We start from the raw sequence: 21151 nt of genomic DNA, 5'->3' as shown, positions 1-21151 counted from the left end.
CCCGAAAAAAAAGAGAGAAAGAATATTGAAATAGACTTGTGCTACTGGATCCACTGGTTGGCGATCTTATGTACTCAGGAACATGTTTGACCTGAAAGAATACTGAAACAGATGAGAACATGCATCACGGTTATGCATCCTCGTTTACCGTGCCTGCACTTGTGTCAATCCCAAGTTTCCTTTCCTTCCCAAAACGTGTCCGGTCCCTGGATCAGACGTCAAGCCACTTCGACATGTGAAGAATCAAAGGGAGATGAATGTGAATACAATGGAGGGATGGATGGCTGTGGCTGGGATATGTTAGATATCCGTAACTGACAGAAATTGTAACGTGATCATGTTTTCGTTCGGCGGGGAGATTTGCCAGAAATTGTCTGTCGTCTGTAAGCTGGCCAGGCCAACTGATTCCTCCTATGTTGTGCTCCTAAGAGGCAGCTTTGATTCTCCTCATACTATCCTTTTGCGCAGTATAAATACGTAACAAAAAAGAGATCTGAAGCTGCTTATAGTTCTCCTTTAATTATCGGTAGTTCATAACGGAAGCAAAGGATGAAACCGTGACCCATCGATTGCTTGCATCCTACTAACAGCTAGTGAAGTAAATCAGGGAGGAGTAGCTTTTGCACGAGCAAGCCATGCTAATTTGCAGATAAAGCAAAGCGGCCGGCGCCGTGGCTGAACGAGGCCATGACTCTCTACGAGCCATTCTGCCATTGTATAAGGCTGCAAGTGTGTGGAGTGACCTACTGACCTGGGCAGAGCATTTCACCCTCACGCACGCATGCTCCCTGGAGGCCAAGCCATGAAGGATGCGACGAAGAAGCCCACGCGGGCGTCCCGCCTGGGCGGGAGGCTCGTCGGCGCGGCGTCCATGCTCCTCCTCGTCTCGCTGGGGTTCGTCCTCGGCGTCACCTCCTCCAACGCCATGTTCGTCAGGTTCTACCTCCCTTTCATGCCGCCGCTACGCTCCGCTGCCGCCGCGGCGTCGTCGCCCCCGCCGCAGCCCCCGCCCACGCCGCCGCCGCCGACCCCGCCGGCGCAAGACCAGCGGACGACGGGGTCGGTGGGGTACCTGGCGGCGCCGAGCGGCGTCATGCACAACATGACCGACGAGGAGCTCTACTGGCGAGCGTCCATGGCGCCCATGGTCCGCCGCGCGCCCGGCAGCCGCGTCCCGAAGGTCGCCTTCTTGTTCCTCGTCCGGGGGGAGCTGCCGCTGCGTCCCCTGTGGGAGAAGTTCTTCGAGGGCCACCAGGGGCTCTACTCCATCTACGTCCACGCCCACCCCTCCTACACCGGCTCGCTGCCGCCGGACTCCGTCTTCCACGGCCGCTACATTCCCGGCCAGGTACGTAGTAATAACCAAGAATTCAAATTCAGACAGAGCCCTAGCTCCGAATACGAAATGTTCAAATCTCCTCCTGCAGTTTGCAACGCAAATATAGTAATTTACATTCGAATTTGGGTGGTTTAATTCGCAGAGGACGAAATGGGGCGACGCGAGCCTGGTGGAGGCGGAGCGGCGGCTGCTGGCGAACGCGCTGCTGGACCTGGGCAACGAGCGGTTCGCGCTCTTCTCGGAGGCGTGCATCCCGGTGTACGACTTCCCCACCGTGTACGCCGTCCTCGCCGGCGCCAACACCAGCTTCGTCGATTGCTACGAGAACGGCGGCAGCCGGTCGCGGTACCGTCCCTTCTTCGCCACCCGCAACATCACGCTGGCGCGGTGGCGCAAGGGCGCGCAGTGGTTCGAGATGGACCGCGCGCTGGCGCTCGAGTCCGTCGCCGACGAGCGCTGCTTCCCGGCGTTCCGCGACTTCTGCGTGGGGCGGAGCGAGTGCCTTATCGACGAGCACTACCTGCCCACGCTGGTGAGCATGCTGGGGTGGGGCCGCCGGAACGCCAACCGCACGCTCACGTACGCCGACTGGAAGCGCGCCGTCAACCGGCACCCGCACACCCACGCCGGCGAGGAGGTGACGGAGGCGCTCATCAGGGGGATCCGGGAGGACGGTGGCGGGCGGTGCTTCTACAACGGCGCGAGGAGTGGCATCTGCAACCTGTTCGCGCGCAAGTTCGCGCCGGACGCGCTCGAGCCGCTGCTCCGGGTGGCGCCCAAGGTCATGGGGTTCGGCTGACGAGGCGGCGCAGGCGCCGGCGGCGGCCGGAGCAGGGAGTGTACCATAGTATTCCAATCTTTTTTGCGCCATGGCCGATCGATCCAGGTCGAGCTGGGATCACAGGCCGAGAAGTCCAGTATCAAGAGGAGAATAAACTCTGAAATCTTTTTGCGATCATGAACACCTCGCTTGCCAACCGATAGCCATGCTCGCGGCGGCGTGGCGTGGGCACGCCGTTGTGGTTGCGCGGCGTGCCGCGTGGTGGTGTGGGCGCAAGGGCGGCAGGAGGAGCACGCTGCCCTCGTGCGCCGCCGCCGCCGCGACCGGCAGCGGTGTGCTGCGTCGGTCCCTTCTCGGCTAGGGGGGGGGGGGGGGGGGGGGGGGGGGCGGGCTCCGAGGGGAAGAGCTTTGACTTTTCCGCCCCTTGGTGGGCTGGATAATTTATTTTGGCCCAACACTGGTTGAAACGAGCCGGCCGGCTGGGCAATTTTGGTGAACTGGCAGGCTGCGAATTCAGCCCAACAAAAGGCAAGGGCCTTTCAATTTGAAGGCCTGAACAGCTCACGGAGGAACAGGAAAGGGATTATCGGATCATCCAAGTAATAACGATATCGATTCCGACTTGTATTAAGCTTAATAAATAATGCCGTATTGCGTATTTATCTTTTCCGCGTCTTGCTCTAAAGGCAAAACGTGGTCGACGGTTCGACGTAATTAGTCTCCGGCAAGGAGGCTCCTTGCATGTTATACGAAAAAAGAATGTGCATACGCTGTTTGATTTAAAAAAAAATCAACGTAAGACGTATGACACAAATGTATGTATGTAAAAAGAAAAAGAAATGTAATGTTAATGTAAAAAAATGTAAAATGGTGCTGCTATCCATTAGCACTGGCGAACCAAGCTTAAGTACACAGTATAGAACGATAACCATGGAAACCCTAAGGTCCCCCCTTTTTTCTCTCTCGTCATGGCCTGAAGCTACCAATTGCTCGGCACGTGCTCACGAATTAGCCTAGTCTGTGCTCTGTACTCAACCATCCGTGACCGGTAATAATAACAGTAAACCGCAAGGTAATGCATGTTACTCGTCAGGCGGTGCGGTGCGCACGTACGTGAGTACGTCCCGAACCCAAACTGCATCGCAGTTACTCGAGTTTGGCAGTTTGGCACGGGAGCCCCCACACCACCACCAGCACCCCCGCCTCTGCAGCGCGCGCGCCGCTCAGGCATCTTGGCGCCATCATGATCTCCAGATTGCGCACGATTTTTATTTTGCCCCCCGTTTCCACGCATCCCGAGACCACCCACCCGCTAATCTAGGCAGCAATAACTACTCCCGCCTTTGCTCAAGGCAGCGGTAATAAAGCCCCACCGCGGCGGCGGCGTGCCGTGATGCTCCTCCACCGGCCCATGCAACGGCTGCGCGGTGGAGCCCAGGCGTCATCCGCTATGGGCGACGCCCCGCCGCTCCTCCGTACCCGTGTTACCGTTGGCAATCCATCCCATCGCCTTCGTCGTCCTCCCTGATCGGGCATGCGAGCACAGAGCTCGCCGTGCACCGGTGGGGACCAATCGCCAGTTACGCGAGGCCACCGCGCCCGGCCGGTGGTGGGCCACGGGCCGAGAGGCTTCACTGTAGTAGCTCACTGCTCAAGCCCAGTAAAAAGCTGTAAAAAGACGGGAGGGCAAAAGGCTTCAAGCCACGAGGGCAGCGAGCCAGCCAGCGACTGCCCGCGCGCGGCGAGCGAGAGGGAAGAAGCTCCACTGCACCAGGCCACCAGCACGAGCACCAGACAAGAACACCCCCCGCCGCTCCGTGCCTCTCCCTCGCCCCTGTCCATTTCCTACTTGCGGCGGACCGAGCTGCCACACGCGCCCCCGCGCACGAGCAAAGCGCAAAACCCCAAGAAAAAAGAAAAAAGAAACGAAAAGAGCATGCCTCCCAACGGCGGCGGCACTGCGCTGCCGCTGCCGCTCCTCCTCCTGCTGCTCCTGTCGCCGCCGCTGCTGCTGCCGCCGCATTCCCTCGCCGACGCCGGCTCGCTGGAGGCCGACGTCGCGGCGCTCGCGGACTTCCGGCTCGCCGCGGACCCGTCGGGCGCCGCGCTCGCGAGCTGGAACCTCTCCGCCGCGAGCCCGGCGGCGCCCTGTAGCGGGTCCTGGCGCGGGGTCACCTGCGCCGGGGGCCGCGTCACGCGCCTCGTGCTCGAGGGCCTGGGGCTCTCGGGCGCCGCCGCGCTCCCGGCGCTCGCCCGGCTCGACGGCCTCCGCGTGCTCAGCCTCAAAGGCAACGCCTTCTCGGGCGGGGTCCCCGACCTCTCCCCGCTCGCGGGGCTCAAGCTGCTCTTCCTCGCGCGGAACGCGCTGTCGGGCCCCGTCCCGCCTTCGTTCGGCTCGCTCTACCGCCTATACCGCCTCGACCTCTCCTTCAACAACCTCTCCGGCGTCGTGCCACCAGAGCTGGGCCGCCTCGACAGGCTGCTCACGCTGCGGCTCGACTCCAACCGGCTCACCGGCGGGATCGACGCCGTCGCGCTGCCGCGGCTGCAGGAGCTCAATGTCTCCAACAATCTGCTGTCGGGGAGGATTCCGCCGGCCGTGGCGGCGTTCCCCGCCGCGGCGTTCGGCGGGAACGCCGGTCTCTGCGGCGCGCCGCTCCCGCCGTGCAAGGACGAGGCGCAGCAGCAGCCGAACGCGTCGGGGGCGGTGAACGCGTCCGCGGCGCGGGACTGCCCTCCGGCTGCCGCCATGGTGGCGTCCTCGCCCTCGGGGCGGCCTGCGGCCGCGGAGGCGCCGGGCGGCGGCAAGGGGAAGATGAGCCGCGCCGCGGTGGTGGCAATTGTGGCCGGGGACTTCGCCGTGGTGGGGCTCGTGGCCGGGCTGCTGTTCTGCTACTTCTGGCCGCGCCTCTCCGGCCGGCGAGGCGGCAGGCGGCTCCAGCAGGGGGAGAAGATAGTCTACTCCTCGAGCCCCTACGGCGCCGCCGGGGTGGTCGCGGCGGCCGGCGCCGGCGGCGCGACGTTCGAGCGGGGGAAGATGGTGTTTCTGGAGGACCTCAGCTGCAGCAACGGCGGCACGAGGCGGTTCGAGCTGGAGGAGCTGCTGCGCGCGTCGGCGGAGATGCTGGGCAAGGGCGGGTGCGGCACGGCGTACAAGGCCGTGCTGGACGACGGCACCGTCGTGGCCGTGAAGCGTCTGCGCGACGCGACGGCGGCGGCGGCGGCGGGCGCGTCGTCCAGGAAGGAGTTCGAGCACCACATGGCCGTGCTGGGCCGCCTCCGCCACCCCAACGTCGTGCCGCTCACCGCCTACTACTACGCCCGCGACGAGAAGCTGCTGGTGTACGAGTACATGCCCAACGGCAGCCTCTTCTCGCTCCTGCACGGCAACCGGGGCCCCGGACGCACGCCGCTGGAGTGGGCGGCGCGCCTGCGCATCGCGGCCGGCGCGGCGCGCGGGCTGGTCTACATCCACCAGTGCGGCCGCCGGGGCAGCGGGACGCCCCGGCTGGCGCACGGCAACGTCAAGAGCACCAACATCCTCATCGACAGGCTGGGCGCGGCGCGGCTGGCGGACTGCGGGCTGGCGCAGCTGGGCTCGTCCCCCGCCGCGGCGGGGTACCGCGCGCCCGAGGCGCCCCCGCCGCCGCGGCCCTGGGCGTCGCACAAGGGCGACGTGTACGCGTTCGGCGTGGTGCTCCTGGAGCTCCTGACGGGGCGGTGCCCGGGCAGCGAGCTCCCGAACGGCGGCGTGGTGGTGGAGCTGCCGCGGTGGGTGCAGTCCGTGGTGCGGGAGGAGTGGACCTCGGAGGTGTTCGACCTGGAGCTCATGAAGGACAAGGGCATCGAGGAGGAGATGGTGGCGATGCTGCAGCTGGCGCTCAGCTGCGCGGCGGCGGCGCCCGACCAGCGGCCCAAGATCGGCTACGTGGTGAGGATGATCGACGAGGTGCGCGCGTGCGGGGAGGCATCGTCGCCGTCGCACGACGAGTCCGTGGGCGAGTCCTCGGGCGTCTCCGACTCGCCCGCCGTGTCGGAGGGCGGCGCGCTCAGCCAATGATGTGCCTTGTGCTGCGTGGCCGGTCACTAGGGTACTACCTGCATTTGTTACCTTTTGTTGGTTTTAGACTTTTATATAGGGGTGATGTGGACTAGCACGGGCCGTTGGATCCGGTGATGGGCCTGTATATGGTGGCTGGCTCTGATCCTGATCGTCTTGCTCGTGTTTTTTAACTGGCAGTAGATTCCTAGATTAGTACTAAGCTGCAGCAGCGCCGGTTTGTGTTGGGGGAAACAAAAGGTTGTGATTGTGTGTGGATCATGACAGTGTCTTTTGGTGCATCTTTTGCTGCTGTGACTTTTGGCACTTGTTACCACGCCCTTGAAGTGGCAACTGATTGATTCGGGGTCCATGGCACCTGCTAATCTGTTTGGCAAGGACCGTGTGGTGGCTCTCAGAGATGGCTGGTTAGTTAAGTAGTACTGTACAATAGTACGAGTTATTGGATAAGCATAGTGGGATCACCTGCTGATGAATCAGTCCAGGGCTGCAGGCCCAGCACTGTGGAGGCGGTAGGGGAGCCTGCTGGACCGTTGGGTCCGTCCGGCATCTCGTTTGTTACCGACCTCTTAATTATTACCGTGTTAAAAAACACGGTAGCATCTAAATTAATGTATAAAAAACTAAACAAAAAATATGGATAGATAGAGGAAGCACACATGTCTCTTTTGTGCTATCAGAAACAAAAAGAGAAATTGGTATATGAATAGTTGCGGGTAAAACTATTCATGTCTTTTTTTTTGTTTCTTCTTGTATAAATTTTTGTTTAAGCTCAAATTTTAAATGCAAGTAGACGATTGTGATTTCAATCAATCCATTTTTTTACAATATTGTATACACCGGTTGTATGTTCTATCATATTTGATAACACGATAACACCTATTCGGCTATTCCGCTTATAACATAGGAGATGTTCTTGACGGATGGATGGGTTGGGAACTCAAGCCATTTGCGATTTGATTTGGACGGACACACCCTCATCGTCTCATCTCTGCCTAGCACGAACTACACTAGATTTGGGTGTGATGGGTTGGGTGCATATGCCCCCAACCAAGCTCCTTGATTCTATTTTTTATTGTTTGCTTCATTTCTTGAGCCTAGCTCTGTAGGTACGAAAAATTATGGAACATTGATGTGGATTTTAAATCTGGATTGGATTAGTCGATGAGCTTTGTTTGGCAAAACCAAGACGGTAGCATACACAATATCTAGAACTATTAAACTTTATATTTCAATATGCAAGGCTTATATTTGTTCGGCCAGCTGAATTGGGACTAGGCTCATACCCATCATCCATTCATCTATAAAATGAGGAAGTCAAATATATCATAGTGGAAGAATGCCGAAGGGTGTGATTGGTTGGGTGCGTATGCCCTCAACTAGACTTTTCAGGATGCAAAATTCTATTGTTTGGTTGTGTGTATAACCTTTTTTAAGTCTAGCTCACCTCGTGCAAAAGGGGCCCGCAGCGTGGCCCAGTTACGAAAAGATTCTGCATTCAGATCTAGTACTCGTACATCAGGCGTGATCAGTGGCGGAGGTAGGATTGGGAATTAGGGGGGCTGAATCAATGGAGTTAGGGATTGAGATAGATTTTTAATGATAAATTAATGTTTTGCTACAGTATTTTGAGTGTAATTATTTGCTTTAGGGGGGCTGGAGCCCCCCAGCCCCCCTGTGCATCCGCCCCTGGGCGTGATGAGTCAAGTGGGTGCAACAGCGCAGTGCCGCTCCCCAATGCTTGCTCGCATTCCACTAGGGGAGGGAAGGCTTTGCATACTTGGCTTTCCTGCAACCCGGTAAGAGACATTGGAAGCAACGGGAACCTGGCCTTGGCCGTGACGGGGGCGATCGCTAAGCTCAGCAACAATTGCATCTCGGTGTCGCCTCCCTCTGCCGCACTGAGTTAGCTCTCATCGCTCGCTCTATGAGCACAGTGAGTCAACAAGTGACATGTAGCACCAACCAAAAAAGCAGGCGCAGCCACTACCCACCCGCCCAGCAGCGGGCCCCCTCTCGATCCGCCTCGAGATGGTTGGGTGCATATGCCCTCCGCCAACGGGTAATTTTGCTATCGGACACTGTTAAATGTTGGCCTTTGCTGATGGACACTATTTAAATTAGCCTTTGCTGTTGGACAACGTTCAAATGGAGATATTTGCTATTGGACACTATTTCTATTATAATAATATTTTTTATATTGAGGTGAGATATAACAATTGAATGGACCAAAATACCCTTGCAAACAGGTGCGCTCTCCCTTCTGACTTCTCTCTCCCTTCCCGCTCTCCAGATGACACTGACCACCCCGCCGGCCCATAACAACATCAGAACAGAGAGGAGCACGAGCTTTGGGCTTGTTGTGTTGTTAAATTAGGGGAAAGTACTATCAGGAGAATGACGTTTGGGAGATGAGTGGCTGGCGTGTGGTGCTGTGCTTGTGGCCTCCTTGGCAGTGTCTTTGCTCAGATCGATGGGAGCAGAGAGGAGTTCGAATGTTAAGCTGCGGGCGCGCATGACGCTGGCGAGTGCAGCGCGCTACTAGACGGGCCGGCGCCGGGCGCCGCTCAGCGCGGGTATGACCGGGACTGTCAGTAAATCTTGCACACACGCATTGCATACATGTTAGCTAGTTGCTGCATGTTTAACTGCTTTCAGTTTTGCATGCGCACGAGCTCCGGTCCGTGGCGGCCGTGCGCGTAGGAGGGCGTCCGAGAATAGCTCCCACGACCCTGGAACATCCGGTGATTCAGCAGCATCGTGGACGTGGGGATGGACGCGTTCAGCGCGATGCGCGGCTGGCCACCGAGAGTTCATCTCTCTGTATGCGAAGCCGCTGCGGCATGGGAGCCGCGCAGAGGAGCGGGCCGGGGTCGCCGCGAATTGGGTAGGGAGCAGCGTCCTGGTGTGCTTGTGTGGGTGGGGGTAGAGTTATTGGCAGTCAGGGGCACTTTAGTCATTCTTAAATACTTTATGTCATATATTATATAAAATTATTGTTATTATAACCATAGTGTCTAATAGCAAATATTCATACTTGAAGGGTGTCCAACAGCAAAAATCAAGTTAAGTGATGTTCATCAGCAAATATCAAAAATGAAAAGTGTCCAGCAGCAAAAATACTCTCCGCCAAACTACCGGGATGCAAGATTTTACTGTTTGGTTGTCTGTATAACTTTTTGAATCTGGCTCACCTTGTGTAAAAAATAGGAGCCCGTAGCCCGGCTATGCAGATAGAAAAAAAGATCTGCATTCCCACCAGCAGGTGCAGCTCTAGTATGTCATGCATCGGAAAGCACTTTCCGGCAGGGGAGGGGTAGGGAAGGCTTTGCATCCATGGCTGTGTTTAGTTCCCCTAAAAAACACTGTAGCACTTTTCGTTTATTTGTGATAGATATTGTTCTACCATGACCTAACTAGGCTCAAAAGATTCGTCTCGCAACATACATCAAAACTATGCAATTATTTTTTTATTTACCTACATTTAATACTCTATGCATGGGTCATTTGTTACATTTAATGTTTCGATGCGATGGAGATGTGATGGAAAGTTTGGTTTTTGTGGGGGGTTTTGGGATCTAAACGGGGCCCATGGCTTTCCTGCAACCTGCAAGAGACGTTGGAAGCAATAGCCAACAGGAAACCCTGGCCCTGGCCGCGACCGGGGGCGGCTGCTATGCCGAGCAGCAATCGTGTGTCGGTGTCGCCACCCTCCATGCCTCCACCGCACCAGCCAGCGGCGAGCCCCCTCTCGATCCACCTCGGCACCGGCCACCAGAGTACGTCCCAACACCGCACGGAGTCCTGAACCTAGCTGCAGCGTAGTACAGCGCAGTACCTTTGCGCTCTGCCCGCTCGAGATGGGGTTCACATGCAGTTATTGTGGCCGTTACACGTACAGAATTTACTAGCACCACACTAGCTATGTGCATCATCATAGTGGACCAAAGGTAACTGCCGTCCCGCACGGCTGAAGTCCTGAAGGAAGGTAGATGCAGGAGGGAGTAGAGGCCAGGCTGGGGTGGCGCGCGCAGGTATATGCACATCGGTCGGCATCGCCATGGCAATTGGCAACGCCTCGCCGGACCCGATGGTCCAGCCGTCCAGAGCAGCACGTGCACAGCAGCCGCCGCGCAGCGCTCGAGATCCGCCGGCCGGGCAATGAGCGGCGCCCATGCATGTACACTCATGCGGTGCGAGGCATCCCATTGGTCGGTACAGTGAAGTGGTTAGCCAAGCCAGCCAGCGGCCCAGCTGCGCACCCAGGTCTGCCAAGAAGACTCCAACCGGCTTGTGGCGTCAACGGCCTACAAGTTCAGCGCGACGTCAAGCTTACCCTACCGGTCAATCAACCAGCTGCCGTCTTGTTCGTCAGGCAGGCAACGAGGCGTTGCTCGCCGTCGCCGAACTTCCGGAGTTAGTTCAACGGCGCTGCTAAATGAAAGTAAGCTTGGACCTACATCAGCGCCGTCCCTTGTGATCGACTACGCCGCGCCGCAGCAAGCGAGCTGTGTACTTTGCATATGAGCTAGTATGAGCTCCAACCACAAGACTGTTGCGTACTGATCCGCGACGCCAGCGGAGGCGGGGGCTGGCTACTGTCGGGCACTGACGCGCGCGCCCTGTTGCTCCACATGAGCGCGGAGCAGGACGCTCATGGAGTGCCGCCCCGCCCCCATCGCTTTCCGATCCCGCCGGCCTGATCCGAGCTGTTCGGTCCCCCGCCTTCCCTTGGATTTGGAGCCCGCGCGGCCGGCTGCCTCTCTCTAGTCCTTGGCGGGCACAGGCGCGGGCGCGAGAGAGGCCGGTCGATCTGGCGCGCGCGGGGACAGGAGGTGTGGTGGACCTTACCAAGTAGTGACCTTACCTCGCATCTCGGGTTGCTGGATAAAGTTGCGTGCGGATCTACGGAGAGCGGGGAGATGGCACGAACGAGCGCTGTCTTTGAGTGCCAGAAGGAACAGTAGTGACAAAAGAAAGAAGCATGTCCATTTTTAACTGTCTAATTATCGTCTTAGTTTAGTTTTGACCATTGAGCTGCAAAATTAAAAATATCTAGCCACCCAACTCTCAGAACTGTTCATATTTAGCCATCAGATAGTTTTGCTAGGTGGCTTTGGTGACGTCGATGCCACGTGGCGATAAGCCTACTAGTCAACCGTCCTCTCTCTCTTTTTCTGTCCTCTCCTCTCTCTCTAGCTCCCGCTGCTCCGCCGAGCAGCGCTGTTGGGCAAGTGAGCTGCAGCTCCCTGTGGGTCCGCACTGGCGGCCGGGCGAGCTGGAGCTCTGCCGCGAGCCAGCACCATCGGGCAAGCGAGCTGCAGCTCCGTCGCGAGATAGCGCCGTCGGCCGAGCGAGCTGTAGCTTTGTCGTGGGCCACCGGGTGAGCTGGAGCTCCACCGCGGGCCAGCACCGTCGGGCAAGCGAACTGGAGCTCCGCTAGCGAGCTGCAGCTCCGTCGCGAGCTAGCGCCACCGGCCGAGCAAGCTGTAGCTTTGCCACGGGCCACCGGGTGAGTTGGAGCTCCACCACAGGCCAGCGCTGCCGGGCAAGCGAGCTGGAGCTCCACCACCGGCCAGGCGAGCTGGAGAGGCGCACAGGGAGGGGTGGGGGCAAGCGCAAGGTGAGGTGAGAGTAGAGGGACAGGAGAGAAGAGGGGGGAGAGTGAGGAGGACTGACAGGTGTACCCTACCACCATGTGGTTTCCACAGCAGCAAAACCATCGGCAAAACCACCCAATAACTAAATATGAACGGTTTTAAGAATTGAGTGGCTAAAAATTACTGGTTTGCAGTTTGATGGTAAAAAGCAAACTGATATGATAGTTGGATGACTAAAAATAAAGTCTAAAAGAATCCGGAAGGAAAGTTCAGTTGAGCCGGCTGACGGCCAGCTTTCTTAAAATTGAAATGGATATCTCTGATCTGTCTGAGTGGTGACCATGCAACAAGAAAGGCCCAGAGATGCAGGCAAGCCCAAGAAAAGGCTTCTGTAGTTCTATGGGCCGGGGTGACCAAACCAACATCGAATTGTACTCCGATGGGGGCTCAACGACAGCCCACGGATCCAAGTGTTTTTGGGCGGGTAATGGGTCCGGCACATATTGTTGGGCCATGTCAACCGGAAATCCATCATCCCACGCAGGAGATTGCTTTCTTCCCCCTAAAAGAAAAAAGGAGATTGCTCAGTCAGACTCTAGCACAAGAAAAGGCTTGTGCCATCAAAAAAAAAAGAAAAAAGAAAAGGCTTGGGTAGAACTACGGCCTGGGAGACCAAACCCAACATCTAATTCTACTACAAATTGCCATAAGGGGGCTCAACAACAGCCCACGGTACCAAGTGTTTTTGGGCGGCTAGTGGGTCCGGCCCATATTGTTGGGCCATTTCAACCGGAAATCCATTTCGCTCGGTTTTGTTTCCTTTCCCTTTTTGTTTTTCTTTTCCTTTTCGTTTATTCTTTCTTCCGTACTTTCGTTCCACGTCTGAAGTGGCTCCAACAAAATCTTAATTTTGTTATCTCGCTACCACCGAATTTTGTTATCTCGCTACCACCGCCTCCACTCAAAGCTAGCCCTCCGTGTCTGACGATTCCAGCTCAGAACCCAATCCCTGAAGCACGGGTCGTTGGGGTTGGAGGGAGAGTGAGTGGCCGGCTTAGATTGTTCTACCACTACCACTCGTGCAAATCACTAGAGAGTACACGTGCGGAATCTTCCTGCGACGGCTACCACAAATCCACAATGTATAGCCAGGTCCCAGGTGTAGTGCTGCACAGATTTCTTTTGGCCCTGCGTGCTCGTCTCGTTGATCTCGATCCTTTCGTATCCTTGGCTGCCACAATGACTCCTCCTCTTGGTCGATACGTAGAGACGCCGTACCCGTCGGCCGGCTGCGTCTCCCATGTCCAAACGAACCGCGGTTTGCTCGTTCCCGGCGAGCAGCGATCACAATTCACAGCACTCTCCTGCTCGTTCTCGGGCGGTGGACGGCGGCATCGGTCGTCGTCGCCGCCGGTGGGGTTAGTAGCAGCGCGTGGCCAACGTGAAACACGTGGCATGCGTCATGCACAATTGTTGTGGTACCCATACGTAGGATGTACGACGACGGAAATAGCTGCCAAACTTTTAAAGCAAAGGACGATTAGTTTACGACGAGTGAATAGGATTATAAGAGAGCGCATAAGGCAAGAAATGCATTGTCATCTATACCCAACCAAGACACATCGTTTCGTTCAGAAAACAGATCAGCTAGTATATATATGACCATCTTTCATCCAATGTTTGAAAAAAATATTTGGTCTCTCGGATCATCCGATCCAATCTCGAGAGATCTCTAGCCGTCCAATCATCAGCATTTTTCGGTCACGGTAACTTCTACTACGTCCGAAGGCGATTCATCATACGGCCATTTCATTCGACCTTCCCGACCAATGCTTCTTCATCATTGACGGGCCCGGGCCCGGGCCCAACTATTATGATCCGACACCGTATCTTGATGGTGATCGACTTGCTTTTCTTTACGTCGTCTCTGATCAAATCAAGCTCGAGATGTCCGAAATAATCAATTTGGGTTGGTAGCCCGTCGCCCCGGCCCAGCGGGTCCAGAGCTCGCGGCAGCCAGGCCCTCGTGCCGTGCGTGGTGGCCCTCGGGCAGGTCGCCGGCCCCAGATTCGTAGCTGTCGCTGTCGCACGCGGGCAACGTGCGCGCGGGGTTGCTCTCCGCCGGGACCGGCCCCCGATGGCGGACTTGCCTGGCGTGCCATGCGCGGCGCGAGCGTGGCCATCCGACCGGGGCACCGGGCACCCACCAGGCCACCACGCCTCGCCATCCGAATCCGTGGACTGTTCACGTTCACGGGATCGCCACACCACAGCCACACACACTGTTTCATCAGCTTCAGAGCTCAAGCTATGGGTACAGATTCAGCACCTACTACTGGTTTTATTTTTTAAAAAAGAAAAAAGAAAACAGCACGTACTGGCACTGTCAGTCCACCGAGTAAACGTTTCCGCACAGATCTTTCGTTTGTCTGATTGCTCGCTCCAGACTGTTTAGTATATTCAGAGTAGATCGGACGGGCAAACACGAACCGAAAGGGAATCCCCCGGCAACATGTCCGCGAGCCGCCTGCGATGCTCCCAAACGAGCACTGCCGCCGCGGTGTGTGGTACTAGCTCTAGGTGGACGTGCACGGTTTGCACTTTGCAGAGGAATGAACGTTTCGCTTGTGCAAGATGTTTCTACGATCCTTGTCCTCGCAATACCTTGGGCGCACGATGTTTCGCATGCGTTCTTCCCAATGGCCAGGGGACAGCACATCCGCGCGACAGGTTGGGTGCGAAGCAGGCAAAGCCAAGTGGAGCTGCTCCGTGCAACGCGACGTCCTCGGCAGTTGGCATCACGGTTGTGTACTTGTGTTGCCGTGCTTGGCTGCTTGCTGGCCTAAGTGTGTGTGTGTGGCGGCCCAAGTGAACTCCTAATCTCTATCTAGCAGCCTACGTAGTGGCACCCTGGAATCTCTTCCTTTTTTTTTTGTTGGAAGAAACGGCACCCTGGAATCTCACCACCACCGCTTGACTCAAATGCGTCAAGCGTCAAATCGAGCTCCCTGGCTATTTTTTCCCCCTCTTCCTTTTTGAAAATAGCTTCCTTTGCCCTCGTTTTGCTTGTCGTAGATGCATTCATCTTATTTTCTAGTGTCAAATCCTTTACGCGATAGCTTGCTGCCTTGCTAGGTGGAGCCTTGGATTGATTGGCATCAGCATACCAACGACTCACTCATTTCGTCATTGATGTTGGTGCGGCGTGCACTAGCCGACTCGCTAGCGCGTGGCGGTTTCTTTTATTGAGGTGGTTGGTTGCCTTTCGTCCGTGTGGGCACATAGTGAGCGTGGTTATTGGCTTGTTGTGGCGTTGTAGTGTTATTTGTATTTTCTTAATTAATACGTCCTCCGTTTCAAGTTTAGGTTGCTGTCCGATTTGAAGTCCAGCAAGTCCACCACGGATATCCCTATGTGGTAGATTTTTAGTAGAGGAGATCGTATAAGGTAACATAAAACAATAATTTAGACAAGTTCATGTTGTGATGCGCATAATACCCCCTACGTTCCGTTGGGGGTGGATCTGTATTGTCTTGTGTTCATCCGGACCGTTGAGCTAATGATACCCTAGGGGTACTCTTACTCCTCTTATATACTCAAGGAGATAGGATTTACATGACAAGTCTTATTGCCGGTTACATAAGATCTAGTCGAATTACAATTGTGGCCATGCTTAGCTCAAAAAAAAAAGTTCCTACAGTATTCATCACATCGAATCTTTGGACACATGCATTGAGCATTAAATATAGTTTAAAAAATAGCTAATTATATAATATAACTGTTTCATAATAGATGAATCTTTTAATTATAATTAGTCCATAATTAAATATTAATTGTTAAATAACAACGAAATGTGTTACAGTATTAAAATCCAACTTTTTCACGAACTAAACACAATCTGTATCTTGGTAGAATACACCTTTCTTGTGTAGTCGTCCCGGCTCATCTGTTCGTCGGCTGGACCCTTCTTGAGGGTACCCTAGGGATCTACCTCTGTTAGACATTCTATGTATCTATAAATTCCAAAATGATCTAACTTTGAAACTGGAACAGAGGGGGTACATAGATAGGCAATTATTTTGTTAGCTTCTCTTAAAAAGAAAACAAAAAAGATAAAATATTTGTTCCAACAGACAGATGATCTTTTTTTTGTGTGGCACTTCATCATTCCTGTAAGAGGTGAATGCTGGATAGGAGAGGAAAGGCAATCAATTGAAGGTTGGCTCATGAGTGACACGTTAGATGGCGATCGGACGGCTCTGGTAATTGTGTCCATTTTTCTCCTTCCGGGAGCTCGCCCAGGTTTATCCCTCGGAAAAGAACTCGCCGAGTGGCATCATCCTCTCCACTCCGAGTCTCCGGTCTTCCCCACCACCACACCACCTGGCGGCTGGCCGCACGGCGGAACCAGCCCACCGCCACAGATCCATTTAAAACCCCAGAACATCTCCACGCTTCCGCCGCTTTACGGCTGCCCACCCCCCAAAGAATCCACCGCACCCACCTAGTGCCGCGGGCGGCCGCCGGCAATGGCGGCGGTGGCGGCGCACGGCGGCGACTACCTGCGGCGCTTCGCCGCGGAGACGGAGTGGTACAACGAGATCGTCCTCAGCGCGGTGGCGCCCGGCAACTGGTGGCGCGGTCTGCCGCACCCGGTGCAGTCGTGGATGCGCAACTGCGTCGGCGGCTACCTCCTCTACTACCTCTCGGGCTTCCTCTGGTGCTTCGTCATCTACTACTGGAAGCGCCACGCCTACATCCCCAAAGGTCCTGCCCCCCCCCCCCCCCCCCCCACTCCCTCCCTTCCTCCCTTCCCGACGCTGCTAGCAGCTGCTGCAGCCGCCGATTCGTTCGTACTAGGATCTGGGAGTGCTTAGCGAGAGGGTTTGCGCTTTGATTCGAGAGTTTATTTTCGAGAGGTTGATTCCAGAGGGTTTTCGGTAGTGCTGGTAAGGGATTTGCTATTAGCGCGGAAAGGGAAACCTGGCAACTTCCGATCCCGAATGTCCGCTCCTTTCGGGAACCTTTTGGCTTGATCTGGAGCATTTTTGTGGTGCGTTTTATGGTCCTCGCCGTGTCGTTGTTCTCGATCTCCATCTCCTAGTAGGTACCGGAGGCAGTGAGGTGTGGCCCTCGAAGATTTGTTGGGGGGAATTGTCATCCTATTCCAGCTTGTTTTGGTTGATGGTTTGGAGATCTATCCTTCATTGCCAGGCAATCTGAATGGATCTGAAGGGCAGATTTTCCTTCTCGGCTAAGAGCAACTCCAAGAGTTTTCTAAAAAAATTCTTTCCCAAAACTACATATTGGGGGCTTTGCTAAAAAATTCTTTCTCCAAAATCATACCATCTCACAGCAGATCCCTAATAATAAATTTCCCAATACTTTAAAACTTACCACGTCAGCACACTGCACGCCTGGCTCCCTGACCTCGGCCGCCCCCATCCCCTTCAGCTAGCCCGCCGGAGCGTTTTCCTGCCTTCTTCTACAACACCGGCCAACGCTCCGTTCTCGCCGTGCCCAGCCTCCACGGCCTGCCAGAGTGGGTCCTTTTCCAGCATGGACGGGCTGCTAGTCACCAACGCCCGGCGGCCGCACGTTTCGACAACCGTGGCGCCCCCGGCCCTGGGCGAGTGTGGGGCTGACGGGTCGTCGGGTACCCACTCAGCGCCGCCCGCGAGGAACTCGAGCCCACCGACAGCGTCATCCTGAACGAGCAGCAGAAGATGATGATGACCCCGGCGTCCATGCGCGCGCAGGCCGCACACTTGGTACTGACGAGTGGGCCGAGTGAGCGATTGGGGGAAAGGCCAACCACACGCAAATCTGCGGGGCGGTCGAAGTTGGATTCACGTTCATGTATTTTTTCGGTGCGGATAGGGAAGCTGTTGGAGGTTCGTTTTTTTAGCTTTTCTCCCTAAACAAGGTATGCGGGTTAATATGAGGGAGCTTTTGGAGTTGCTCTAAGTGCCTAGCCTAAGTTTGTGAAATGTATGCCTTTGTGCTTGTTAAACAGAAACTTACATGATGTTTACTCTGCTTTGCCAAGGCTTTGGTTGAGCTTGCTATTACTGCTTATTGCTTAATTGCTTGAGCCTGTAAGCAGCTTATTAGTACAAGTTGCTGACAAAGACTGAGGTTGGCTGCAGCTAAGCAATTTTAGTTTAACAAAAAAGATTCTAAATTTCTGCCTGAGATCTGGTTGAATTAATTATTCTCTATTACCTGTTTTACCGTGCCTTCCCGTTCTTGGCAAGGCCGCCAATCAAGGTAGATGCAATAAAAAAGATAAAGGGAGCCGGCACTTGACTCATGTGTTTGGATCGCTAAACAAAATTCTATGAGGTCATTCTAGTGCTCTTGTCACGGTTACTGTATAGTTAATTGATTGCTTTGGCTGGTTCCTACGCTCAACCACATGTAGTGCACTGGATGTTTCTATCAAGTGCTTAATATTAATCTTAGCTTATGCGTTACCTACTGGCTACTGTTTCTGTGTGCCCTGTCTTGAGCATTTTTAGGTCCCCCAACCCTTTTCCACATTTGTGCCATTATACAGCTTTTATTCTGAAATATAGTTGGAGCATCTGTCGTGTTGATGCCCATTCAAAACTATGTGGTTGTGCTTGCGACACCGTCTGATATTTTAAATTCAGGTGTCCTTCCAGGACCACTCAATTGAACCTTGATTGCACTCATATATATTAGTAGCAAGCTAGCCTGTCATGTTGGTAGCACCCGTTGGACCTGCATGCCCATGTGGGATAAGGTTGCATCTGGTTTCGTTGGTGAATGGTGATGCAAACCAAGTGAAATACAGGAAGAGAATTATTCTGATAATTAGGTTCATATTAGCTGGGCATCGTGATGGTACTACTCTTAACACCAGTGCAAGGCCACCGTGTTGTATAATTGCTAAGTCCTACATATTAAATCACTAAATTGATATGTCCTTAAAAATCATTAGATTAATATTTTTCTCTATTGGTATCTCAATGAATTATAAAGAATATTGGATGGTTGCATGATACGAAAGAGAAAGGAGTATTGTAAAATGGATGTATCAATCTTTTGGAGGGGTTGAAACTTGAAAGATGCAATTCTTTGAGGAAAGGCACTTTGAATATGTGGTGTTGTGATAGTACTTAAACATATTTCCAAAAAGCCTGTCTAATTCTTCTAGAATACCCGCTTCACCCTCCTTTTCATTTTTCAGTTCCTCAGAACTAAGATTTCTCGATGAAATATGTTCACTTTTGATGTTCTGACTGGAACTACCATTATTTTGGTATATCCATTAGATTGCGCTTCACTGAGTGTAGACATAATTATAAGGATACTTTTTCCAGCAAAAAATCTTTATCCATAGAGAAATCTTAGTTGGTATTTTTCGTAGATCTTAATAAACTGCTGCCGGCAGCAATTACTTGTACTGCATACTGTAATTATTTTTGTTCCCCAAAAATGGAAATATTCTTCGTACATACCTTTTTTTTTGCTTTATATGTACTGTAACAACAATATTCTTCATACACACGTTTTTTTTGCATTATATTTACTGTAACAACAACAACTGTTGACAAGCATGCTGCATGGCTGCTTGGAATGCACACAAGGACTTGTCTCGTATCATTTCTAAGAAACTAGGAGCAACATTTCCTGGACATCTTCATATAAAAGTATGCTGAGGATCTGACAATCTTGTCAGATCATCCCTAGGAATACCATGTTCATACCAGTAGAATTGTTAGTACATTGGTTTTACCTTGTGTAAGGTATTCTAATACAATTGTATAATTTCAAAATTTTATGTGATTATGTCTATGTCTATGCGATGTTTGATCTAACGTTAGCTTTTGATGCAGATTCCGTCCCTTCAAATGAAGCTATGAGGAAGCAAATAATTGTCGCATCGAAGGCTATGCCTTTCTATTGTGCTCTTCCAGCTTTATCTGAGTACATGATTGAGAGCGGATGGACACGGTGTTTCTTTAATATCAGTGAAGTTGGTGTGCCCATGTACTTAATTAATTTGGCTTTATATCTCATCTTTGTGGAGTTTGGAATTTACTGGATGCACAGAGAGTTGCATGACATAAAGCCATTATACAAATATCTACATGCAACCCACCATATTTACAACAAGGAAAATACTCTGTCTCCTTTTGCCGGTAAGATCTTACTGCCTTAATTCAATTCTTAATTTTTGCTATTTTGTTTTAGTATGTTCTTTTTGTGGGCAAATCTGAGTTCTGTCTAGGTGACAGGAGTTACAGTAAATAAACACACACATCCCCTCTCCTTGTTACTTCAAAATGTTGGAAAGAAGAATTCAGTACTTGTACTTATTTCTTAACATGAAGGCAGCAATAAACCAATAATTTTACATGATACATGAGTTCCATGTATGGCTTACTATTTCTCTGCAATAACATAGTTCTTTAATGTTTACTTCTAGTTTGTAATTTTTTAGTCCAGTTTTACTCCATAGAATCATTTTAGCACCCCTAATTTATGAATTCGTTGCCTTCTAGGGCTCGCGTTTCATCCAGTGGATGGGATTTTGCAAGCAATACCACATGTGTTTGCCCTCTTCATTTTCCCAACGCACTTCAGGACGCACATTGCTCTTATATTCTTGGAGGCCGTGTGGACGGCAAACATCCATGACTGCATTCACGGCAAGGTATGGCCGGTCATGGGTGCCGGTTACCATACCATTCACCACACAACTTACCGCCACAACTATGGCCACTACACCATCTGGATGGATTGGATGTTTGGCACGCTCCGTGAGCCAGTAGATATACTCAAGAACGAGTAAGATGTGTGTTCTCTGATGCTAATCTGCTCGGCCTGCTTGGGCACTGTCTGTCGCCTGAAGCATTGGTATGTTTACTTCAGTATGCTAGGTGCAATGTCATGTTGTGTTGCCCCCCGTAATTTTAGCTCTGTTCCTCGTGATGCAAGGGAGCCCAGGACGAATAAAAGTTTGCTAGATGCATTCTGGGTTCCAGTCGCCTGTACAATTCGGCACCTCCATGTGTCAATATAGAATGTACAATGCTTTCCTTGTACCTGCTGAGTATGTCGCAGTTCGGACATGCATTGCTCTGTTTCGACTGTTGCTTGGGTTTGTGGTATAGCGAAACGAAGGCCTATTGGGAGGGCTTTCAGCTTTCTCAAAACCGGTTTACCCGTGAAGCCGGTGAAGCTAAAAAAATGATTTCATCCTGCTTCTAGTTTGTTTTTACCCTAACTAACAAAATAGCTTCGTGCTAATCTCGGTTTGTGCAAAACAGGTGAAGCTGAAGCTGGTAAAAGCCTCCCAAATGGGCCCAAATTTTATATAAAAGAGGAGTAAGGTTAAA

The 21151-nt window shown here is 53.2% G+C and overlaps 3 protein-coding genes across 3 annotated transcripts; all 3 read left to right on the top strand.

The window, feature by feature from the left end:
* Window positions 1–768: 768 nt before the first annotated feature.
* On the top strand, window positions 769–2297 carry LOC120710478 (glycosyltransferase BC10-like). Its single transcript, XM_039996157.1, has 2 exons — window positions 769–1348; window positions 1482–2297. Exons 1-2 carry the CDS (start codon window positions 782–784, stop codon window positions 2136–2138), a joined length of 1224 nt encoding a protein of 407 aa, XP_039852091.1. The 5' UTR covers window positions 769–781; the 3' UTR covers window positions 2139–2297.
* Window positions 2298–3809: 1512 nt separating this feature from the next.
* LOC120706091 (probable leucine-rich repeat receptor-like protein kinase At1g68400) lies at window positions 3810–6524 on the top strand. Its single transcript, XM_039990660.1, has one exon. It carries the CDS (start codon window positions 4057–4059, stop codon window positions 6178–6180), a length of 2124 nt encoding a protein of 707 aa, XP_039846594.1. The 5' UTR covers window positions 3810–4056; the 3' UTR covers window positions 6181–6524.
* Window positions 6525–16051: 9527 nt separating this feature from the next.
* On the top strand, window positions 16052–20884 carry LOC120706090 (delta(7)-sterol-C5(6)-desaturase-like). The gene is made up of 3 exons (XM_039990659.1): window positions 16052–16547; window positions 19646–19951; window positions 20315–20884. Exons 1-3 carry the CDS (start codon window positions 16310–16312, stop codon window positions 20602–20604), a joined length of 834 nt encoding a protein of 277 aa, XP_039846593.1. The 5' UTR covers window positions 16052–16309; the 3' UTR covers window positions 20605–20884.
* The last annotated feature ends 267 nt before the right edge of the window (window positions 20885–21151 follow it).

Source organism: Panicum virgatum, chromosome 5K (assembly GCF_016808335.1).
Source record: "Panicum virgatum strain AP13 chromosome 5K, P.virgatum_v5, whole genome shotgun sequence".
NCBI classification, from domain to species: Eukaryota; Viridiplantae; Streptophyta; class Magnoliopsida; order Poales; family Poaceae; genus Panicum; species Panicum virgatum.
Note: the sequence above shows the minus strand (reverse complement) of the source record. Positions and strands in the feature narration are given on the sequence as shown.

What these genes read in the sequence shown, in the direction of transcription:
- LOC120706090 (XM_039990659.1), top strand. Translation starts at nt 16,310, where the DNA reads ATGGCGGCGGTGGCGGCGCACGGCGGCGACTACCTGCGGCGCTTCGCC. An exon ending in CCACGCCTACATCCCCAAAG is followed by an intron (nt 16,548 to 19,645) that starts GTCCTGCCCCCC and finishes CTTTTGATGCAG; the next exon opens with ATTCCGTCCCTTCAAATGAA. An exon ending in TACTCTGTCTCCTTTTGCCG is followed by an intron (nt 19,952 to 20,314) that starts GTAAGATCTTAC and finishes GTTGCCTTCTAG; the next exon opens with GGCTCGCGTTTCATCCAGTG.
- LOC120706091 (XM_039990660.1), top strand. Translation starts at nt 4,057, where the DNA reads ATGCCTCCCAACGGCGGCGGCACTGCGCTGCCGCTGCCGCTCCTCCTC.
- LOC120710478 (XM_039996157.1), top strand. Translation starts at nt 782, where the DNA reads ATGCTCCCTGGAGGCCAAGCCATGAAGGATGCGACGAAGAAGCCCACG. An exon ending in GCCGCTACATTCCCGGCCAG is followed by an intron (nt 1,349 to 1,481) that starts GTACGTAGTAAT and finishes TTTAATTCGCAG; the next exon opens with AGGACGAAATGGGGCGACGC.